At 45.2% G+C, this 24,452-nt stretch overlaps 1 protein-coding gene across 1 annotated transcript in view; it reads right to left on the bottom strand.

Annotated features, from left to right (window-relative positions):
- Window positions 1-23,104, bottom strand: part of LOC143961250 (complement C3-like) — a 351,241-nt gene extending 328,137 nt beyond the window's left edge. Inside the window, exons 1-2 of the mRNA XM_077470486.1 lie at window positions 22,942-23,104; window positions 2,006-2,192 (exon numbers count right to left, since the gene is read on the bottom strand). Of these exons, the coding sequence (XP_077326612.1) occupies window positions 2,006-2,192; window positions 22,942-23,009 (255 nt within the window). The 5' untranslated portion in view covers window positions 23,010-23,104. The remainder of the gene's footprint in view (window positions 1-2,005; window positions 2,193-22,941) is intronic.
- Window positions 23,105-24,452: the final 1,348 nt, after the last annotated feature.

Genomic DNA, 24,452 nt, shown 5'->3' on the forward strand with positions numbered 1-24,452 from the left:
GACATCGCCACTCTTCTGAGGGTCTTCTTTGCCTGTAACTGCATCCGCAGAACTTTGGTGGACAGAACTGTAGACTCTGGTGGTAACTCCATGTCCCGTTTTTTCCTCCTGCCTCTCTGGAGGTCCCTTGGATGGGACAAATGGGACAGCTCCACCCCCTACAACTGGGACACTCCTTGGTATTACTTGGACACTTTCAAGTTTATTAAGGAGCAGGGGCTACATGGAGTGAAGTCCGACTTGTGGAAGCCAAAAACTATCCACAAGTTGATCAGAGCATCGGACATTGTTGAGACTGTTCCAGGCCTCCCTTCAGCCACTTGCAAAGTGGTCTGGAGGAACGTTTCTTCAAAGAGACTTACCAACAGGCACAAAGATCTGGCATGGATGGCAATCCAAGGGGGATTGCCACTCAGGACATTAATGCATGCCAGAAACCTGTGCAGATACAGACACTGCCCCTTTTGCATCATCCAGGAGGAAACTGCTCTGCATGTTTTCTGGGAGTGTCCCTTTGCACAGGACCTGTTGAGGGCTCTGGAACCTGACCTCAAAGACTTTGTTCCACAGACTGCTATTACACACTTTGGTGTGTTAAACGGACTCTTTTGTGAGACTCACTCACAAGAGGACATTGATAGTGCCTGGCGGGTGCTGTGTTGCTTTAAGGACGCTGTTTGGTGTGCCAGAAAGTGCCTCATCCACCAGAGGGAGAGGATGTCCATCGAGGACTGCCGCAAACTGACTCACAGTCTGCTCAGAGACTATCACCTGATGGACAACAAGGAGGAAGAGGAGGTCTAAAGATTTCCCCTCCCACCACTATGTACCCTTTTTGGCAGTTCAATAAAGCTTCGGGCCTGTGAACTCTTTTCCCCCTCCCCTCCCCACCTTCTCCAACCCCCCCCCCCATCACACCTGTTGCTCATTGAAATGCCATTTAGATTTTGACTTTGACTAAGACTGTATGACTTGACATGTATTTGGTAATGGTTTTTGGTAATGCTTTCAGGGTAATGCGGCGTCATGCACGATGTGATGTTTCGGGGTATTATTACTCTGCACAACACATCAGGCATCATACCGCAGGATGAATGTAATTTATTTGTATGTTTGGAACTGTATTGTTATGTAGTGTATTTTATGCGCTGTGTCGCAGTACAGTGTGGAATGTACCCTGTTAAAAGTATTTTGTTTTTTGTATATTTTCTTGCAAAATAAAGTATACATTTTCAATCAAAAAATACACCAAAATTGTTCAAGAAAGGCACGTTCAGACAATTAGGTTGGGGTGGTAGGCTAGAGATAATAATTGGTTAATACCTTACATCTGATCGTCCCGTTTGTTTTGTTTGAAAGAAACATGTGTGATAGTGCTGTGCCCTGTATAAAAAGGCTTTTGTGACACCCAGGGTTCTCATCCAGGCAGGCTGAGGGACTCAGGGTGCTTGTGTTCATACAGAGGGCACTGGATTGGAGCTTGTGTTTTGGAGCCGGAGGTTTTCGTAGAGACTTAATGAGGATGAAGTCTCAAATTTTGGGGTTTTGTGGACAACCACCATTCTGATTGTGTTATGGATTCGAACTATGGATTTGGGCTCCACCCTTCCTAAGGAGACTATTGTACTACCAGGAAGCAGTATATGGATAGATATACAGGGGATGTGTGTTTGTCTGCATTGACAAGTAACAGTTGCTGCAGGAGCAACATATGAACACCATTGTGTTCTGGAATAAGAGTCTGCAGTGCATTCTAGGTTGAGAATTGTGTAGCCCAAGGTGGGCTGCTTTATAGCCAAGAGGCTGCCTTTTTGCCTTTTGAATGCTGTATGAAGTTAAAACCCCTTGGTCAAAATCCCGCTGTAAGGAACTTTTACTTTTCAATAAAGTGGGCAAAGAAAGCCTTGAAACATACTTCACAACTGGACTGGTGCTCATGAAATGTGCTACCGTTAAGCTAAAACCTCCATAAATGGTACAAGATGGAACTTCCAGAACTTCTTACCGTTACTTTGGCTGTTCCCAGGTATTGGTTTCCATGGTTCATGTTGATCCTGCCACGAGCAAGCAGTAAGTTCTTAATCGGGAAATCTTGGATGAAGTATTCAACTTCAAATGCTGAGCCGTGTCCATCTACTACAATTGTTTCTTCAGAGTCTACACGTAGCACGCTGGGTGTAATCAGAGTGCATCTATTGAGAAAAGACAAATAACACCATACCAAACTGTGAGTAATAAACTTGGAAGAAATGGAGGTGCTGCCAAAACAATCAGTTGGCCAATCCATACATTTCATTTGGCTGTGCTTCTGCTGTGGATGACAAGAATGCAGTTTGTTTTGTGACCCGTTTTCAGCAGACAGCAGGCTAAAGCTCCCACCCCTCCACAGCCCAGTGCTCCAGAGAGCGGGGGGGGGGGGGGGAGGTTGCAGAGCAGAAAGCTGGTGACTGGGAGCTCTGAGAACCATGGGATTGGAGGTATTAGATCGCTCAGTTCTCAGTGTTAGAGGCATCGGGGGACTGATGCTGCATCCACCTACCTACGTAAGTATGAATTTTAGAAAAAAAAAACATACCTCTCTTTCAACTGACATCATCTGCAGATTGAATGTTGTCCCTTTGATCTGCAGATGAATGAATAGAATAGATACAAAAGTAACTGTATGTTACTTTGAATCTTCGTATAAGCAGCTTGTTGATAAACATTGTTGACTGTTTCTTTTTTTTTTTTTCTTGACAGCTGCCACTTCTCAGGCTCTGTGTACACAGCAATGCCAGCTTTTATTAATCAGAGCAAAATTGCTGTGCACATGGAGGGGGGAGCAAGGCAGAAGGACTGGATTGGTACAGCCTTACCACACATGATGGATAGGACTGACATGGGAGACCTGGCTATTTTCTGCTCATTACCTCCTCCCAAATCTGTAACTGGATGACGACTCAGCCAAATGTATTTCAGGATGGGATTTCTGGGCAAAAAGTGGATATCAAAAAAGTCTCTAAACCCTGGTACCATGTACCTCCAGTAGGGTATATTTGAGAAAAGGTGGAGGTATAGTCCATGGTAGACATGTGTGATTCGTTTCGTATGAATCCTAAATTCCCTAAATTCGTTTGTTCGGGAGGATCTCAAATTGCCATGCGTCTGAATTTTGTACGCAATTGTGAACTTTTGTTTATGAATTTCAGATCAGTTTTCATCGCATTGACGACTCATTATGCTTATTATGAGGGGCTCCCACCATCCCTGTGCTATGCTGACTTCCTGCAGGGGCTGTACCCCTGCTGTGCTCATTGTGAGGGGTTTCCACCATTCCTGTGCTGTGCTGACATACTGAGCACAGCAGGGGTAAAGCCCCAGGAGGAAGTCAGCACAGCACAGGGATGGTGGGAGCCCCTCATAATGAGCAGATGGCTGCCATGCACAGCTGCTCCAGTTTTTGCCTGCTCCAGTTTTGATCCCCCGCACTGTACGGGGTCACCGGGGATTTGCGGGGTCACTGGAAATTGTTTAGTGTTATCACGCATGTGCTCTCCGCACATCCCTGCTGACCCCAAACAGTGTGGGGGATCTATCGAAACTGGAGCAGGCGAAAACTGGACCAGCGGTGCATGGCAGACAATCTGCTTCTCTCTTTCATTTTTAAATCTTAACGGAACGAACTGAAGAGAAGCTGATTGGTTGCCATGGCCAACTGCTCTAGATTCCGTTTGCTCCAATTTTGATCAATTTCCATAAATGTCTTTTTATCTGTTCTAGCAGTCATATGTGTAAATGATAAGAATGGTGGGGGCACATCAGGGCACATTGGAACACATCAGGGCACATTGGAACACATCAGGGCACATTGGGGCACATCAGGGCACATTTGGGAACATCAGGGCACATTGGGGCACATCAGGGCATATTGGAGCACATCGGGGCACATCAGGGCATATTGGAGCACATTTGGACACATTGGGGAACATCAGGGCACATTGGGGAACATCAGGGCACAGCGTTTACCAGCCAGCATGCAGAGTAGCGCAGGAAGCGTGTGTAAAAAGTTCTCTCTGCGCTCCTCCCTAGCGGCCCCTCCTCTCTTCTCATCCATCCCAGATGATGTCACAAGCAAATTGGGGTAGATGAGAAGTGAGGGGAGGGATTGTGTGGAGGGACAGGGACCAACTACTAAGACCAAATGGCCATCTCTGCTGCAGACAGTCAGTTCAAGGAATGTTCAGAGCGAGGGAGAGGTACCCTAGCTTTGGCAAATTGATTTTCAAAAATGCTAACTGCTCCATTAGCTGGGGGGACAACTGGGATCTTTGGGGTGACAGGATGTTTCCCCTCCCAGAAAACACCCGCTCACTCTGGACACTTGTCGGAGGGCAGGACAGTAGCTCCTCGCTCTTCTCCTGCCAAAAAAACATTGGATCTGTGGTGGGGTGCACTGGTGGGGCTGACAAATAGGACATGACAACCTCCTTTGCTGATATGGGTTTCTTGGGGCGCACTATGATGGAGGTCCCCATTAGGGTGCCAAGTGCCTCAGCCAAGACAGAAGATGCTCCGCTGGCAGGAACTCTTCTCACTTCACTAGATGCATGGGAGTAGGGGTCTTCAATATCTTCTTCCTCCTCTTCCTCTTCTCCCAGCCTTACCATCTGCCTTTCCCTCTGACCCACCCTATCGATTAGTCTGTCCCGCCATGTTTTCAGAGCACTATACTGTACAGCCATTTTGCCCTTGATGCAAGGGTCACACATGGCAGCCAGCATCAGTTCTGGGCAAGAGGTGGTCAACTCCTGCGTGTGCCTGCCCAACTCCATCAGAAATGTGTTTAGCAGAGCCAACACATCAGGTTGAGGGCCACCACCAGGCAAAGGTTCCTCGGCCGACTTGAACTGCTCCAATTTGCTCTGAAGATGGTTGAAGAGTGGGAGCGCATGACCAATGCTTGCATCCTTGCGGCCTAGGTGTTCTGTGACAGAGAGGAAAGGTTTGAGAACTGCCACAATCTGCCCAATTATGGCCCAGTCCTCCCTGCCTAAAGGTCTCTCTTTACCAATGTTATGATCACAGGCCATGACATGGAGAGCATTCTGCTGCTCAAGGATGCGTTCCAGCATTGCTAGGGTTGAATTCCACCTGGTCCCCACATCCTGTTTTAGGCAGTGTTCTGGAAGGCCTGCCTTCCTCTGTTCCACCCTGAGGAGGTGGCTGTCCCTCACACTCCGATGGAAGTGGCCATCCATCATCTGACAAGAGTCCACCACTTTGGACAGCCTTACATCGCCGCCAGAAATGGTCTCCACCAACCGAAAACCATCAGTTACCAACTGGTGGAGAAGATGGGCTGAGCAGCGCACACCCACAAAGCTGCTATCCCTTACAGCCTTGACCATGTTGCTGCCTCCATCAGTGACAACATAGCCAATCCGGTAGTTGCTGCCTGCCTGTCCAAACCACTGCAACAACATTTTCTGCAGGGCTTGCAGGATGTTTTGCGCTGTGTGCTTTTCATCAAGCACCTCAGCATGCAGGAGGAAGGAATGGTGCCCATGTTTGTCAACTGCTGACGAGGATCCATTTGTTTGAACTACATCATGGGACACCTTGGTCTGCCACCAATATGCCGTCAGGGACAGGAAGGCATGCTGGGCACTACACGCACTCCACAGGTCAGTGGTCAGGTGCACTGCCTGTCCACCTGTCCTTCCAATCTCCTCCTTGAGCACCCCGACACAAGATCTGTATAAGGCTGGCACCACAGTTTGGCTGAAGGTCTTACGTGATGGCACATGGTACTGTGGTGCAACAGCCTGCATCAATTGCTTGAAGGGCTCACCTTCCACCATGTTGAAAGGTGCTCCTCCAACTGCAATGAGCTAGCCAATCAGGCGTGTTATTTTACGCACCTGCGCCCGAGATATACCCTTACTCTGAAAGCAACCAAAATCTTCCAGGGTGGCCTGGCTGGTATGGATTGGATGCGGGATGGTAACAGCCTTATACTGGCTGGGGGTGCTGGTACTCATGGTGGCTGTGGCAGTGCCATTATTGGTTCCCCTTTTGGTGTTTGGAGGAGTGGCCATAATACTTTTCTCCCCTAACAGCACTGCATGGTGGTGCACACGCATGTGCTGGTTCATGCCACTATTTTGGGTGCTTTGATGGATTGAGGCCTAATGGTTGCATTGGCCCATTCTGATGCTGAAGGCTTAGAAAGCACTTGGGCAGGGGTCTTTTCAGGAGAGAAAAGTAGTGGGGACTGAGGGGAGATGCTTTCTGGGCTATCGGTGGTGCCAACATGGGTAGAGGGCTGGAAATTAAATTTGTCTACAACAATGTCAGGAAAGCCTGCTTCCACCTCTTTCACGTTGCCAAGGGAACAGTGATCATTAGAAGCAGTAAACTCTGTCTCCTTGCTGACCACTGCCAAGCTCCCTGTAGTGCTGATGGTGATGGCACTGGCAGCAATGGTGGTGGTGACATCATCATGAGCCTCGGCCTCCTGACATGTTTCCTGCTGCATGGCCAGGATCTCCAGCTTTGGCTGCACAAATATATGTGCACTGGGAACCCCTTTGGCTTGCCCTCTTCCATAAAAGGTACCAATGGGCAGCATGCTACCAGCAGCAGTGGCAGAGGTGGTAGTGCCTCTTTTGCTATGAATTGTGCTGCTGGTTCTAGGAGGTAAATCCTGGAACAGCTGGCGACGTTATGGGAGGTGAGCTGAGCTCAGAGGGCGCAGAGACAGAACGTCCCACCTGCTGCTCATGTACACATAGTACTCATAGCTCTCCCTCTCCCAGCAGCACTCTTACTGCTTTTTTGGCCTTGTTTGCTGCTCATTTTTCCTTTAAAAGTTAAAAGTTAGAAAAATGTAGACAAAAAACAAATATGATTTTGATTGCAGCAAACTAACACCAAAATCATCAAATGTACAAAAAAAAATTATACCAACAGAAAATAACAAAATATTAACTAAATGAAACAAGAAATAAAAAAAAAATGATCTCTCAAAACCAACCAAAAAATGAATAAAACCAGAAACTAAACACTAACAGATGATACACTCGCAAACTACAACAGATATAAACTAAAATGAACAATGAAAAACGAAGGATTGCAAAGATATTCGCTCAGATGCACAGACAAATAATCGTGTGATCTCTTCCACTACACTAACTAACCCACAAAGCGAAGTCACATGATCGGGCCTGCCCTGTAGGCCTCAGCAGCAGAAGAAAACCTCTGATTGGTCAACCAAGTCGCATGTTGTTTCCGTAGAAACGAAATTTGGACGCATCTAAAGAAAATTCGTATTTCGGATAGGAAATTCTTCAACGGAATTTCGTATTTTGGATAAAAACCAAACTTCCATCAGCATCGACTGTCATATTGAGGTATATATTTTTTCCTTTAAATTAATCGTAAAGAACGTTCATACAAGTTAATGAACCTAACAACAACTCGTATTTCGTACGAATTGAAATTGAATTTCGGACATGAAATACGAAGTACTAATTAATTCTAATACGAACCGTAATGGAATGGAACAAAACGAATTTATTGACGGCGCCCATGTCTAGTCCATGGAACACATTTCAAGTCAAGTCAAGCCATATTGTCATTCCACTACAAGTAAGAACATACAGTAGAACGAAATGTCGTATCTCACAGGGCCACTGTGCTACATACAAATTAAACATAATTATAACTAGATGTACAAAGAATAAAAACACAGTGAGGAATACACATCTGGGAACTACGTAACAGAGAGACCCAGAATAAGAGAGCAGGGACTAATGTAGGGCCGGGCATGACGAATGGGGACAGTGAGTGAGAAGGGGTTAAGTGAAGAAGAGCTAGTGGAGGAGGAGAGTAAGCAGGGGTGGTGTTGGGATGGAAGGAGGAGCTAGATAAATAGGGAGGCGTGGCCGATAGGGATGAGCTTCGTGTTCGAGTCAAACATACGTTCGGCTCGAACATGGGCTGTTCGCCGTTCGGCGAATCCCAAACATTATGGGCCGTTCGCGCCAAATTTGTGTGGTGCTCACGGCCTACAATGCACTGCGCCATCGCAGTGCATTACTGGCTCATGATTGGCCAAGCATGCACTGTGACCCCGCATGCTTGGCCAATTACAGCGTCGGCAGCGAGGAGAGCCATGATTGGCCACAGGCAGGATGCCTGTGGCCAATCATAGCTCAGGCTGTGTAGTACACGCCCCACACTATATAAGGCCGCCAGCGCGGCGGCCTTGTGTAGTGTGTTGGCGTCTCTGTAGGAGTTAGTGGGTGTTCTGTGTACCTTCAACACAGTATACACCGATCGTTATCAGCCGATTTTTCGTTCTTGCTCTTCTGTAATGGTTGTTGTCTGCGTGCCCTGACCGCAGTATACACCGCTATATTCACCTATATAGCTAGCTATATTTCTCTTTTTTAATAGAGCTTGCAGTTAGTTGTAGGAGATTGTGCGTGCTGTCTGCGTGCTCTGAACCCAGTATACACTGCTATATCCATCTATATAGCTAGCTATCTTGCTCGTTTTAAATAGAACTTGCAGTCAGTTGTAGGAGATTGTGCGTGATGTCTGCGTGCTCTGAACCCAGTATACACCGCTATATCCATCTATATAGCTAGCTATCTTGCTCTTTTTAAATAGAGCTTGCAGTCAGTGGTAGGAGATTGTGCATGCTGTCTGCGTGCTCTGAACCCAGTATACACTGCTATATCCATCTATATAGCTAGCTATCTTGCTCGTTTTAAATAGAACTTGCAGTCAGTTGTAGGAGATTGTGCGTGCTGTCTGTGTGCTCTGAACCCAGTATCCACCGCTATATCCATCTATATAGCTAGCTATCTTGCTAGTTTTAAATAGAGCTTGCAGTCAGTTGTAGGAGATTGTGCGTGCTGTCTGCGTGCTCTGAACATGCCAACGACTTGGTAGAGTGGATGACCAAGCCCTCTTTATCCTCCTCATCCTCTCTCACCCAGGCTCAGGGTACTAGCAAAGCAGCTGCCAACGCATCGTCTTCCCTCCTCTCAATGTCATCATCAGTGACTCCTTCCCTAGACCCACCACGTCCTCCTGAGGAGTCTCCTGAACTCTTTGAGCACAGTGTTGGGTACATGCTCCAGGAGGATGCCCAGTGTTTTGTAGGCTCTGATGATGATACTCAGCTAGAGGAAGGCAGTAGCATGAATGCAGAGAGAGGGGATGCTCAAGAAGGACAGCGATCTGGTAGTCATGTTCCACAAGCTGCAGCATACTGCCAGGTTTGCTCCAGCGATGAAGAGGGAGGGGATGATGAGGGCACTGACTCCACATGGGTGCCTGGTAGGAGAGAGGAGGAGGAGAAGGCGGAGGAGGAGGCACATGTCCAACGAGGCAGGATGCCCTCCGGGGGCCAGCTTAGGGGCAGCACACCGACTGAATTACACCGCAGAGCTCCGCTTGTGCAGGGCGATGCCTCTGCGTGTTATTCTAAAAGTTCTTTGGTGTGGGCCTTTTTTGAGACTTGTGCATCAGATCGCACCGCTGCTATTTGCAATATATGTCTCAAGCGTATCTCGCGTGGCCAAAACATCACCCGCTTGGGCACCACATGCTTGACCAGACATATGTTGACCTGCCATGCAGCTCGTTGGCAAGCGTACCTCAAAGACCCACACCAAAGAACAAAGCGGACCTCTTCTTGCTCCTCATCAGCTGGGATCTCCAACCCCACTAGACCTTCAGTCCTCTCTGAAACCTGCTCTGAGAGGAATGAAGGTGTAGAATTAGGTGTGTCACAGCCAAGTGCTTCCGGGCACTCTGCTAGCAGTACACCCATGTCCGATTATAGCAGGCAAATGTCCCTGCCCCAGCTGCTGGACCGGCGGAAGAAGTTCACTCCCAGCCATCCACATGCCCAGCGGTTGAATGCTAGCTTGGCTAAATTGCTAGCACTTCAACTGCTGCCTTTTCAGTTGGTAGACTCGGCCCCCTTCTGTGAGTTTGTACAATGTGCGGTTCCTCAGTGCAGGTCCCCAAACGCCACTTTTTCTCACGGATGGCGATTCCGGCTCTCTACCGGCATGTGGAAGGCAATGCCCTTGCCTCGCTGGACAGGGCGGTCAGCGGTAAGGTGCATATTACCGCCGACTCATGGTCCAGCAGGCATGGACAGGGATGTTACCTGTCTTTCATGGCCCATTGGGTCACTCTTCTGGCAGCTGGAAAGGATGCAGGACAAGGTGCAGTAGTGTTGGAGGTTGTTCCACCACCACGCCTCCAAAATGCTACTATTGGTTGTGACACACCTCTCGCCTCCACCCCTCCTCTTCTTCTTCCTCCAAGGCCTCTTCCAGTGCTCTGTCCTCATAACCAACGGTGCTCCGTAGGCGTTCCAGGGGCTACGCAAGTACGCAGGCAAAACGATGCCATGCCGTGCTTGCGCTGGTTTGTTTGGGGGACAGGAGCCACACTGGGGCAGATGTTTTGTCAGCTCTGCAGGGGCAGGTCGAGAGGTGCTTGACGCCATGCCAGCTTAAGCCAGGAATGGTGGTTTGCGACAGTGGCACCAACCTCCTCTCTGCCCTCCGACAGGGACAACTGCCCCATGTGCCCTGTGTGGCTCACGTCCTTAACCTGGTGGTTCAGCGGTTCTTGGGCAGGTACCCGGGCTTACAGGATGTCCTGAAGCAGGCCAGGAAAGTCTGTGTGCATTTCCGCCGATCATTTAATGCCTGTGCTCGGCTGGCTGAGCTCCAAAAGGAGTTGAACCTGCCCAAGAACTGCCTTATATGTGACATGCCCACCAGGTGGAACTCAACGTTTGCCATGCTGCAGTGTCTGCACACGCAGCAGAGGGCAATCAATGAGTACCTGTGCAACTACGGCACCAGGACAGGGTCAGGGGAGCTCAGTTTGTTCTCACCACGCCAGTGGGACATGATCAGGGATGCATGCACTGTCCTGTCACCGTTTGAGGAGGCCACAAGTATGGTGAGCAGTGACAGTGCATGCATCAGTGACACTGTACCTCTTGTCCACCTCTTGGAGCATATGCTGCGTGGAATAATGGACAGGGCACTTGAGGCAGAACAGAAGCAGGAAGAGGAGGACTTCCTTGCCTCTCTAAGCCCCCTTTATCCAGACAGTGTGCCTGCTGTGCCACCCATCACACAGGAAGAGGATGAGGAGGAGGAGGAGGAGGAGGATGATTGTGTCAGCATGGAGGTGGAGGCTGGCACACAGCAGCAGCAGTCTTGTAGGGATGATTTACGGTCCCAAAAACACGTGGACTTGTACGTGGCTGGGAGGAGGTAGCTGTGGATCATGTTGTCCTTAGTGACCCAGAGGACTCCGGACCGAATGCCTCAGCTAACCTACGCTGCATGGCCTCCCTGATCCTGCAAAGCCTGCGGAAGGATCCTCGTATTCTTCGGATCAAGGAGAGGGACCATTACTGGCTGGCCACTCTCCTTGATCCACGGTACAAGGGTAAGGTTGCCGACCTTATCTTGCCGTCGCAGAGGGAGCAGAGGATGAGACATCTCCAGGAGGCCTTGCAGAAAGGTCTGTGCAACGCATTCCCAGACACTGGGAGGTTACAAACTCCTGGTCTTGGACAACGTGTTGCTGAGGCATCGGTCAGAAGGAGCGGTTCAGAAGGTGGCCGTCTGGCCGATGCTTTCAGACAATTTTTTAGTCCGAAAGTAGGTATGATCGGTTCCAGCAACCATCGCCAGCGTCTGATTTACATGGTGCAGGAATACCTAGGGGCAAGGTCAGACTTGGACACCTTTCCCACTGAAAATCCTCTGGCTTACTGGGTCTTGAAGATGGATCACTGGCCAGAGCTTGCACAGTATGCAATTGAGCTACTGGCCTGTCCTGCATCCAGCTTTCTTTTGGAACGCATCTTCAGTGCTGCTGGTGGCTTTGTTACCGATCACAGGGTGCGTCTGTCCACCGAATCAGTTGATCGACTGATCTTCATCAAGATGAATCAGTTTTGGATCACCCACAGCTACCAAGCACCTGAAGCTGATGTAACCGAATAATTTTTTTTTTAAATATCACATCCCTTCAAGACTGCCTATGCTGATGCTGTGTGACTGTCCTGTTATGTTGATTGTCTATCCTCTTCCTCCTCCGCTAATATGTTGGAAGAACATTTTTGGTTCTGGGTGATGCCATTAGCCCAATTTTTCTGCCCCTGTTTAACAGGGGCGTTTAATTACAATTTTTGATGCAATGCTTTGCAGCAGGGCTCATTCCTGCACTACAACTAGAGTATATGGGAGAGGTTGCAGTGTCGTGGCACCAGCACCAGTGCCAGTCGCCCAATTTTTCAGCCCGTTTAACAGGGACATGTAATTACAATTCTTGATATAATATTTCACAGCAGGGCCCGTTCCTGTGCCCACCCAGAGTAACTGTGAGGACTTATAGTGTTGTGGCACCAGCACCACTGTTCAACAATGGCATGTAATTACAATTCTTGATATAATCGTTCAGAGCAGGGTGCTCCAGCGCCCACCAAGAGTCACTTTGAGGGCTTACAATGTTGTGGCAAAACCAACAACTTGTTCCGCCATTTCTGCAGAGCATATAGGGCAGGCCCCTACTTTCAAACATCCAACTTACAAACATCTCCTACTTGCAAACGGAAGGAGACAGCAGCAAGTGAGTTCAAAAAAGACGGACGCCAAAACAAATTATACAGGGGCGATAACCCTTCCCTATGTTTTCCAAAAAGCTTAAAAATCATTTTTTTGACTGGAGCTACACTTTAAAAATGTACCAGTTGAAAATTACAAACAGACTCTACTTAACACAACAAATCTACACAGTCCCTGTCTTGTTTGCACCGCCTGTATACTGCTGTTCTGAGTACATAGGGCCTGGGGGCCACACATACAGTGGTGTGAAAAAGTGTTTGCCCCCTTCCTCATTTCCTGTTCCTTTGCATGTTTGTCACACTTAAGTGTTTCGGAACATCAAACCAATTTAAACAATAGTCAAGGACAACACAAGTAAACACAAAATGCAATTTGTAAATGAAGGTGTTTATTATTAAAGGTGAAAAAAAATCCAAACCATCATGGCCCTGTGTGAAAAAGTGATTGCCCCCTAAACCTAATAACTGGTTGGGCCACCCTTAGCAGCAACAACTGCAACCAAGCATTTGCGATAACGTGTAATGAGGCTTTTACAGCGTCCTGGAGGAATTTTGGCCCACTCATCTTTGCAGAATTGTCCTAATTCAGTTACATTAGAGGGTTTTCGAGCATGAACGGCCTTTTTAAGGTCATACCACAACATCTCAATAGGATTCAGGTCAGGACTTTGGCTAGGCCACTCCAAAGTCTTCATTTTGTTTTTCTTCAGCCATTCGGTGGTGGACTTGCTGGTGTGTTTAGGATCATTGTCCTGCTGCAGAACCCAAGTTCGTTTCAGCTTGAGTACACGAACAGATGGTCAGACATTCTCCTTCAGGATCTCTTGGTAGACAGCAGAATTCATAGTTCCTTTTATCACGGCAAGTCTTCCAGGTCCTGAAGCAGCAAAACAGCCCCAGACCATCACACTACCACCACCATATTTTACTGTTGGTATAATGTTCTTTTTCTGAAATGCAGTGTTCCTTCTACACCAGATATACTTGGACACACACCTTTCAAAGAGTTCCACTTTTGTCTCATCGGTCCACAGAATGTTGTCCCAAAAGTCTTGGGGATCATCAAGATGTGTTGTGGAGAAATTGAGACGAGCTTTGATGTTCTTTTTGCTCAGCAGTGGTTTTCTCCTTGGAACTCTGCCATACAGGCCATTTTTGCCCAGTCTTTTCCTGATGGTGGAGGCATGAACGCTGACCTTAACTGAGGCAAGTGAGGCCTGCAGTTCCTTGGACGTTGTTGTGGGGTCTTTTGTGACCTCTTGGATGAGTCGTCGCTGCGCTCTTGGGGTAATTTTGGGCGGCCGGCCACTCCTGGGAAGGTTCACCACTGTTTCATGTCTTCGCCATTTGTGGATAATGGCTCTCACTATGGTTCGCTGGATTCCCAAAGCTTTGGAAATGGCTTTATAACCCTTTCCAGACTGATAGATCTCAATTACTTTCTTTCTCAATTGTTCCTGAATTTCTTTGGGTCTCGGCATGATGTGTAGCTTTTAAGGATCTTCTGGTGGACCTTACTGTGTCAAGCAGCTCCTATTTAAGTGATGCCTTGATTGTGAACAGGTGTGGCAATAATCAGGCCTGGGTGTGGCTAGAGAAATTGAACTCAGGTGTGGACAACCACAGTTATAGTATGTTTTAACAAGGGGGGCAATCACTTTTTCACACAGGGCCATGATGGTTTGGATTTTTTTTCACCTTTAATAATAAACACCTTCATTTACAAATTGCATTTTGTGTTTACTTGTGTTGTCCTTGACTATTGTTTAAATTGGTTTGATGTTCCGAAACACTTAAGTGTGACAAACATGCAAAGGAACAGGAAATGAGGAAGGGGGCAAACACTTTTTCACACCACTGTATTTCCTTTTTTTGATATGGGTACGGGGTTCCCCTTAATATCCGTACAAGACCCAAAGGGGCTGGTAATGGGAAGGGAGGGCTACCCATGCCATTTTTCTCAATGATTTTCAACCATATTGCAGGAACCAGATATAACATTAAAACCGCAAGCAGTTTTAAATGACGTTATTTCCGTTAAATGTCATTTTGTGCAGGGACTGTTTTAAACACGGGAAACACGTGGCACTTCACAGGCATACTATAGACACCCCCCAGGCACGATATTTAAAGGAATATTTCACTTTTTTTTCACATTAATCGACATTAAAATCAGTGCTCCCGCCAAAACGGCCATTTTTCAAACTTTTTTTTGCATTGACCCATGTCCCCTGGGGCAGGAGCCAGGTCCCCAAACCCTTTTTAGGACAGTATCTTGCATATTAGCAGTTAAAATTAGCACTTTTAATTTTGAACGTTCGAGTCCCATAGACTTCAATGGGGTTCTAACATTCATACGAATTTGGGGTCCGTTCGACAGTTCTGGTGCGAACCGAACCGGGGGTGTTCGGCTCATCCCTAGTGGCCAAGAACGGAAGCAGAGAGGGGGAGACCAGCAGACAAAGGAAGTTTCCCATCCACCCTCCCATTGTTTAGGGTTTGGTGTTGTTTTTTTGTGTTCTGTTGTGTTTTTTCTCCTTGCAGGTTTCGGGAGATTGGGTCATCATAGCAGTGTTGCAGCGGGATCATTTGTTTTTTCATGGAGGCAAGTGAACTGATGTGATGGAATGGTGGGGGGGCTCATAGGTGGTATGTGCCCCCATTTTTGGTGTATCCCAGCAGCAGGGTAGGCTGGCATATGGAAATGGTTGCACTGCGGGAAAGGGGGTTGTCTCCAGGCTGATAAACGGCCAGAGGCCTGTTATGGTTAAGTTGGTCCTGCAGTGTACTGGTGGAAAAGTGTTTAAGTGGAAAGGTAAAAAATCGGGTGCCGTCAAAGACCAATCGACTGGGAGAAAACTACTGTTGGGGAAAATTATTGTACATATGTTAATGAGGTTAATTTTATGTTGGTTCAAAGATATTGGTTAATAAAAAGCTGCTATGGCCGGTTACACTTCAAATACTCCTGTGTCGCCTATTTATTTTAAGGTAAAGGTTAATAGAATGGTAAAATAAAGGGGGAGGAAAGTATTAAGGGAAGGGGAGGCGATAAAGTTGGAAGGAATGATATCTGGAATGCATTAGTCATGTAAATACTATATACTATACTATACTATACTATACTATACTATACTATACTATACTATACTATATGTTTCCAAAAGTCTTTGTAGCAGCAAGTGTGTATAAAAGTGTCTAGTGCATATTCAAGAGTAAAAAGAAGGGGACGTGAGACGTTCCTGATCACAATATATAGGATTAGAAGAGGTTTCAAAGAGGATTGGAGTTGAAGGCTCTCACAGTCTGGGGGGAAAAAAATGTTTAGACTTTTCCACTAGTTTTTATCATCTATAGTAGAAAACTTAATCAAGGTTTCATTCCCCCCCAGTTTTATAAAAACCTTCTTTGCAGGAACACGTTCTGCCACATTTACAGTATTACAGAACATTCATAGTCAAAGTTAATAAAGCTCCAGGTGTCTGTTGACATCCAAGGGCCAGAGTCCAAATGAAACCAAAGCATTTGCAACATAGTGATTAGAGTTTAACCACTTGTAATTCTAAACCTTTGTACACACGGTCGGACATTCCGATAACCAAATCCGTCGGATTTTGTCCGACAGATTTTGTGCGAAACTGTTGCATACACAGGGTCGGACCAAGTTGTCGGAAAATCCGATCGTTCAGAGCATGATGATATTATTTTGTTACAACGGGACTACGTTCAGGCTAGTAGCCAATAGCTTTGATGTAGAAATTTGATCTGAGCATGTGTGGCACTTTGTCCGATCGGTATTCTCTACACATGATCGGAGTATGTCCGATCAGAGTATTTTGTCTGAAAATTTTACCAACAAGTTGGAAAACTTGATCCGTCGGATACTCCGACGGAAACAGTCCGATGGAGACCACACACAGTCGGAATATCCGACAAAACGGTCCGATCGGAATCTCCGACCGTGTGTACAAGGGCTTAGGCTGACTGAAAACGTCCTTGACTTCTAAAGGTGAAAAAAAACCTCAAGGTATCAGTTTTCCAGCCACTGAGCAGCTCTACAGCTGCCCAATCACTGCCCAATGCCTCATGCACACTGGACGTTAATATCATCTTTTAAAAACATCAGTAGCTTTGCAGTGAATTTTTCAATTTTTTTCAAAGTTTTTGCAATAGCATTTTTTTTTAAGAAGAAGAAAAAACTATTTTTTTTATCGGATCAAAAACGTTAAAGAATGTGGGTGAGCGGCATTCTTGAGCGTTTATTGGCGTTTATTAGACATGTGCATTCGTTTTCGTCCGAATGCATTTTCATCCGAATTTCAGCTATTTTCGTTTTCGTTTTAACAAACGATAACGAAAGCACAGAATCCGAAAAACGAAAGATCCGACATAAATAAATGCTTTATTTTCGTTTTCATTGTTACAACAGTTCGATATAGAATAGGAGATTCGACGTGACTCTGACAATAACAAGCTGTCTATAGAACCTGTGGTCGAATGTGCCTAACCTTACCTCTATTAGTCCAAGATTATATAGAGAAAAGATTCGACAGAGAAAAAAGATTCTGCAAGTTACTGTCCTAAAAAGTGTTTGGGGACCCGGGTCCTGCCCCAGGGGACATGGATCAATCCTCCCAATGTTGAGGGCATGTGGCCTGGTACGGTTCAGGAGGGAGGGGGGGCCGCTCTCTCGTTCCCCCTCTTTTCCTGTGGCCTGCCAGGTTGCGTGCTCGGATAAAGGGTCTGGTATGGATTTTTAAGGGGACCCCCACGTCAATTTTTTTTACATTTGACGCGGGGTTCCCCTTAATATCCATACCAGACCTGAAGGGTCTGGTTATGGATATTTAGGGGGAACCCCACGGCAAATTTTTTCTTAAATTCGAGGCAGGGTTCCCCTTAATATCCATACCAGACCTGAAGGGCCTGGTAACTGAATTTGGGGGACCCCCACGCTTTTTTTTTATTTTATTTTTTTATCAATGACTTTCAATGAGTGTTCTCTGTATTACGGAGCCGACAATTCATAATAGCTGCGAGTGATTTTAAAGGACTTTTTTTCCTGCATAAATGACACTTTGTGTAGGGACAGTTCTAAGCACCAGAAACATGAGCCCCTTCACAGGCATACTATAGACAACCCCCCCCCCCCCCCCCCCCTACGACATTTAAAGGAATAGTACACTTTTATTGTTTCACTTTAATCATTATTAAAATCACTGCTCCCGAAAAAACGGCCGTTTTTAAAACTTTTTTTTGCATTGATACATGTCCCCTGGGGCAGGACCCGGGTCCCCAAACACTTTTTAGGACAGTAACTTGCAAATTAATCTTTACAATTAGCACTTTAGATTTTGAACGTTGGAGTCCCATAGACTTTAATAGGGTTCTAAAGTATGCTATATACTAGCTCCATCGAATCTTCTTTATACATTCGACAGACACCACAAGCCTTCAAAGACAGATTCGATCGTAATTCATGTGGATTTTTGGACGAATGCAATTTTTGAACGAAAAACGAAATAAATAAAAACGAATTTCGGGAGTAACTAAATAAATTAAGTTTTCGAATGAAAACGAAATTACGAAACAAAATATTTTACTCTGCACATGTTTAGCGTTTATCAGCGTTTATTGGCGTTTATCAGCGTTTATCAGCGCAAGAGCGTTTTTACAGTTGAACTACATCTCTCAGAACCCACTAGTTTTGGGATTGTTTTACTGCTCAAAAATGCCACGGCCCAAAGCAGTTGATACCAGCCTATGTGTGCATGAACACATAGGATAACATGATGGAGAGTTTAATGACTGTAGAAAAAACGTCTACAGCCAAAAACAGCTGCTGTAAAAATGTCAAAAAACGTGTGCATGGGCCTCAAGGTAGTGAGAAGGGCTGACACTCCAGCTTCTAGACAGCACCCACCTTCCACTCCCCCCCCCCCTCCACAGTTGGCCCCCACCCAGAGTGGGAGTGCAGTAAATAGGCTAAACAGTGAGAGCAGGAGGAGATTGAGGAACATCCAATCCTTGATAGTCTCTGCTAGTAATGAAGCCGGGAGCGAGGAGCATTTTGTCAGTTTCAGTTCATTCAATCCTCAGCTACCAGTGGCGGCAGGTGCTCAAAATATTTTGGGGGGGTGCAAACAAACAGAAAAATAATGAAAAAAAAAACATCAAATGGAGCCACTGTGCCCATCAAACACAGCCACTGTGTCCATCAAGCGCAGCCTCTGTGCCCATCAAACACAGCCTCTGTGCCCATCAAACGCAGCCTCTGTGCCCATCAAATGCAGCCTCTGTGCCCATCAAATGCAGCCTCTGTGCCCTGCAAATTCCGCCATTGTGCCCATCAAATGCTGCCACTCTGCCCATTGAATGCCACCACTATGACCCTGCCGCCCACTCGCCATCTGCCCGGCACTTACCCTGTCTCGCTGGGGCAGTGGGTGGCAGTGAGCGGTGTCCTCCATGCCTCTCTTCCCATCCTCTCTTCCTGTCCTCTCCTCCCGTCAGGCATCCAATCACAGCGCCTGTTGTTACAGGCAATCAGGTGACAGGTAACAGACCAGAGCACCTGATTGGCAGAATGGTGGTTCAGTGTTAGGAAAGCGAATATTTATTCGCTTTTCTAACACACCTGGGTGAACTGCGAGAGCCAACATGGCACTGGCAGGTCACATTTTTTTTACCTCTATTAGAGCATATGGCTCTAATCAGGTGCTTCAAAAACACCCCCGCCGCTGTATCTCAGGCGCCCAAAAAGGGGCCGGGTGCCTGAATGGGGGGGGGGGGTTGGGGGCAGCGGCGGCTGTGGATAGATTCATGCAATGCATAAATCTATCCATTGGTCATAGAAGAGGTGGCTGGAGGGAGGGGGCAGTGCCCATGTGCCATTATGGACACATGCCACTGTATACTGTTGCCGAGGAAGAACATGATCTGTGTTTTATTAGCTGTAGTGGGGGGCAGGTAAGGCACTGGGGGACTTATAGACCATTGTTGACTCCATAAGGAGGACCTGTCACTGGCCAATGCTATTGGATTGGGGGCTTTTTAGACCCTTGAGACAGCAATAAAGTTAAAGCTGAACTTTATTCAAATACCGTATATTCCTCAATTGCAGCTGCATCTCCATTCCGTGGTTTCAGCTGCTTGCCGATACTTCACCAGTGTGCCCTTTCTGGGATATATTAGTAATGTAGCGATGCACGATGGTGAGGATTCCATTTATTGGAGATGATGATGATACATTTATACACACATTTTGTAATGTCATATTTGCTTTTTTTATATATATATTAACATAAAAGTGTCTTTAAGTGCTTTGTAAGTAAATGAAGGGAATCAGTAACCACCAATGGAAAGAGCATAATAATCATCGATTAAATGTGGCACAGTGACCAACAATGAAGGGGGCACAGTAATTCTCAAAAAAAAGGGGGCGGAATAACCAACAATGAATTTGACACAGTAACCACCAATGAAAGGCGAATAGTGACCAGCAATATAGAGGGCACAGTAATCACCAATAAAATAGGGCACAATAACCAACAATGAGGGGGCACAGTAACCATCGATGAAAGGGGCACAGTAATTACTGATAAAATGGGGCACAATAACCACCAATGAAAGGGGAACAGTAACCACCAATGAAGAGGATACAGTAACCACCGATAAAGGGACACAATAACCACCACTATAATCATCAATAAAATGGGGCACAGTAACCAACAATGAAGGAAGCACAGTAATCACCAATAAAGTGGGGCACAGTAACCACCAGTGAAGAGGGTACAGTAACCAGCAATGGAGGGGGCACAGCAAGCACCAAAAAAGGAGACACAGTAGCCACCACTGAAGGGACACAGTAACCACCAATGAAGAGGGTGCAGTAGCCACCAATACAGAGGACACAGTAACCACCAATGAATGGGGCACAGCAAGTACCTTTGAAGAGAGCACAGTAGTCACCAAAAATTGGGTACAGTAACCCCCAATGAAGGAAGCAAAGTAACTACCAATGAAATGGGCACAGTAGCCACTAATAAAGGGAGCACAGTAAGCAACAATGAAGGGGCACACTGACCACCAATGTAATAGGACACTGACTCATGATCACCATGCCCTGCAAGCTGTGGGACTCTCAGAGTCAGAGTGCACCCAAGAGTCCAGATTACCCACAGTGTAGCGGACTTGACCAGTTTAGAATCTGCATTGTTTGTCTCTTTCTAATACCACCCACCACTGGCCATGGAGGGACAGGTCTCAGAGTGTTTATTTAGGCTTATTACCCACTACAATATTTACCTTTCTGTGTGAGCTCATTCATTTCCTTTATTTTATACAAATTACTAATACTACACTAAGGGGTGAATTTATAAAGAATTTGCATAGCCGTTCATCCTGCGAAAGTGCATTTACATGTCTTTTGTGTGAATGGGGCAAATGGAAAATATCACATGATGCCTTCTAGTGGCCAAATGTGTTATTGTCCGTTTTAAGTCAATTCAATTTACTTTCAAACACCCTAGAAAATAAGTTATTTACTATTTTTTTGTTTGTCCCATTCGCATAGACTTTCCATAAACTTCCACTGGGTAAATGGCTATGAATCTAAAGGTGCATGCACATAACTTTTTGTCCCCTCCCCCAACTGCTGGGCAGTTCTGCACAGGCCAAGCTCCAAACCTTGCTGGCCAGATTCTCCCACCTCCCACAGATTTTTACTGGCTAATGGGCCAATGAAAATGGATGGGAGAAGGGAGGTCTGGGCAAGTAATACTAAGGGATAGGCGCCTCTGGGGGCAGAAGTATAACACGTTTTTAATAGCACCAAAGCTTAACAACTCAAACTTGGAAGGTAAAAAGCATTGGTTGATTCATTAAAATTCCTTGAAACACTAGGTGTCGCTATAGGGCAACGTTTCCTCTTCTTTGGCACAGATATTACCCATAAAACCTCTTGATGGGTCTAGGGCAGTGATGGCGAACCTTGGCACCCCTGATGTTTTGGAACTACATTTCACATGATGCTCAAGGACTCTGCAGTGTGGTTGAGCATCATGGGAAATGTAGTTCCAAAACATCTGGAGTGCCAAGGTTCGCCATCACTGGTCTAGGGGACCATTTGGAACCAAGACCATTTTAAAAGGTAGCATATATTAAATAACAAGCTTCTACAAAAGCTCCAGAAGAAGCCACGTTTGTGATGAAATATGTAGCGGCAATTACACTTTTGTACCTTGACCACTGGGTCTATTATGGCCTAAATTTTACAAATTGTTTTAAAATATATCTATGTAATACAATTTTCCATTTTTTTTGTACATTTTGCTTTTGATTGATTTTTCTGCACCTATTTGAGTCTCCCAGCTCCAATACCAATTTGATAAATTTCTCCCTTTGCTTTACTTACAGTGTACTGGAACATGGTTTCTGTTCCCATATGACGGCTGTCCTGTGCGGAAGACCTCTACACCTTCTTTATAGTCTATGGACTTTATCTCCCATACCTGTTGGACACTTGTCTATATATGTGTATATATATATATATGTGTGTATATATATATATATATATATATATATATATATATATATATATATATATACATACACACATATATCATTGCATTTCTTCCCCATTATAACCCCCCCCCCCCTTTTTTATCTATGTAACATATTTTTTAAAGACAGTTAAAGAGAAAATATATATACTGTATATATATATATATATATATATATATATATATATATATATACACACATACATATATATATATATATATATATATATATATATATATATATATATATATATGACAGTTAATATATATATATATATATATATATATATATATATATATATATATATATATATATATATATATATATATATATATATATATATATACACACTCTGTACAGAGACTGTTGCCATTGCTTTAGATATTCCAGCTCTATTCCCTCTATTTACACCACAATATGTCAGTTGAGCTGCATTGCATTTGAACATGTGCTGCAATACTTTTTAATTTTTAATTTTTAATTTTTTTGTTTTTCAAGGTAACTTGCTCCTATTGAAAGGCATTACATTATTATTATTATATTATATTATATATATGAATAGACCCTTAAGAAGTAAAAGGGAGCAGGGCATACATACTTTTGGGATGAAAAATCTTTCCAAAAGTGCAATACTAACCAAAATATAAAAACAATTTTTGAAAATATAAGTAAAAAAATAAAAATGAAATAATGAATGCAGGGACCATAGTACTCACTGTGTTTGGCCGTAGGAGGATCCAGCCAGATAACTCAGCAGTATGAGACACAGAGTTCTGTACCCCATGGTGTTTCCAGAGGCAATAATCTGCCTGGGTAATCGGAGAGGGTTATATAGGGTTAGAGTCCCACCTTAACAATCCTTCTAAATAACAATCAATGAATAGGATTACCAAGGTCTGCAAACAAAGATCTGTTCCACCTTTATAAGCATTGCAACATCTCTTTCCATGGTATTTACTATTGACTAATAGACCAACAGGGAGGATATAAGGGTCAGGGTTTGCTGCTGAAACAGCATTTCCCGTAAATCATGTTCTGTTTTTTTTTTTTTTTTGTCAGTTTTGAGCACAATGATGTTACAATGCCTTGCAAAAGTATTCACCCCCTTGGCATTTTTCGTGTTTTGTTGCCTCGCAACCTGGAATTAACATGGATTGTTTGAGGATTTGCATCATTTCGTTTAGAGAAGATGTCCACAATTTTAAAGATTTTTTTTTTATTATTATTGTGAAGCAAACAAAAAAGAGGACAAAATAACAGAAAAAGTCAATGTGCATAACTATTCACCCCCCTAAAGTCTGTACTTTGTAGAGTCACCTTTTGCGGCTATCACAGCTCCAAGTCGCTTTGGATAAGTCTCTATGAGCTTGCCACATCTTTCTATTGGCATTTTTGCCCATTCCTCCTTGCAAAACTGCTCCAGCTTCTTCAAGTTGGATGGTTTGTGCTTGTGAACAGCAATCTTTAAGTTTGACCACAGATTTTCTATTGGATTGAGGTCTGGGCTTTGACTAGGCCATTCCAACACATTTACATGTTTCCCCTTAAACCCTTCAAGTGTTGCTTTAGCAGTGTGTTTGGGGTCATTGACCTGCTGGAAGGTGAACCTCCGTCGTAGCCTCAAATCACACACAGAGTGGTAAAGGTTTTGCTCAAGAATATCCCTGTATTTAGTACCATCCATCTTTCCCGCAACTCTGACCAGTTTCCCAGTCCTGACTGCTGAAAAATGGGGATGGTGTTCTTTGGGTGATGTGATGTGTTGGGTTTGCGTCAGACATAGCATTTTCTTTGATGGCCAAAAAGTTACATTTTAGTCTCATCAGACCAGAGCACCTTCCTCCATACATTTTGGAAGTCTCCCACATGCCTTTTCGCAAACTCAACACGTGCCATTTTGTTTTTTGCTGAAAGTAATGGCTTTCTTCTGGCCACTCTAGCATAAAGCCCAACTCTATGGAGCATACAGCTTATTGTCGTCCTATGTACAGATACTCCAGTCTCTGCTGTGGAACTCTGCAGCTCCTCCAGGGTTACCTTAGGTCTCTGTGCTGCCTCTGTGATTAATGCAATCCTTGCCCGATCCATGAGTTTTGGTGTGCGGCCATCTCTTGGCAGGTTTGCTCTTGTGCCATGTTCTTTCCATTTGGTTATGATAGATTTGATGGTACTCCTAGGGATCATCAAAGATTTGGATATTTTTTTGTAGTGCACTACTCCCTTGGAA

This window comes from Lithobates pipiens, unplaced genomic scaffold, assembly GCF_037356315.1.
Source record: "Lithobates pipiens isolate NorthernLeopardFrog02 unplaced genomic scaffold, aLitPip1_a1.2 Scaffold_8, whole genome shotgun sequence".
In the NCBI taxonomy this organism is placed as follows: Eukaryota; Metazoa; Chordata; class Amphibia; order Anura; family Ranidae; genus Lithobates; species Lithobates pipiens.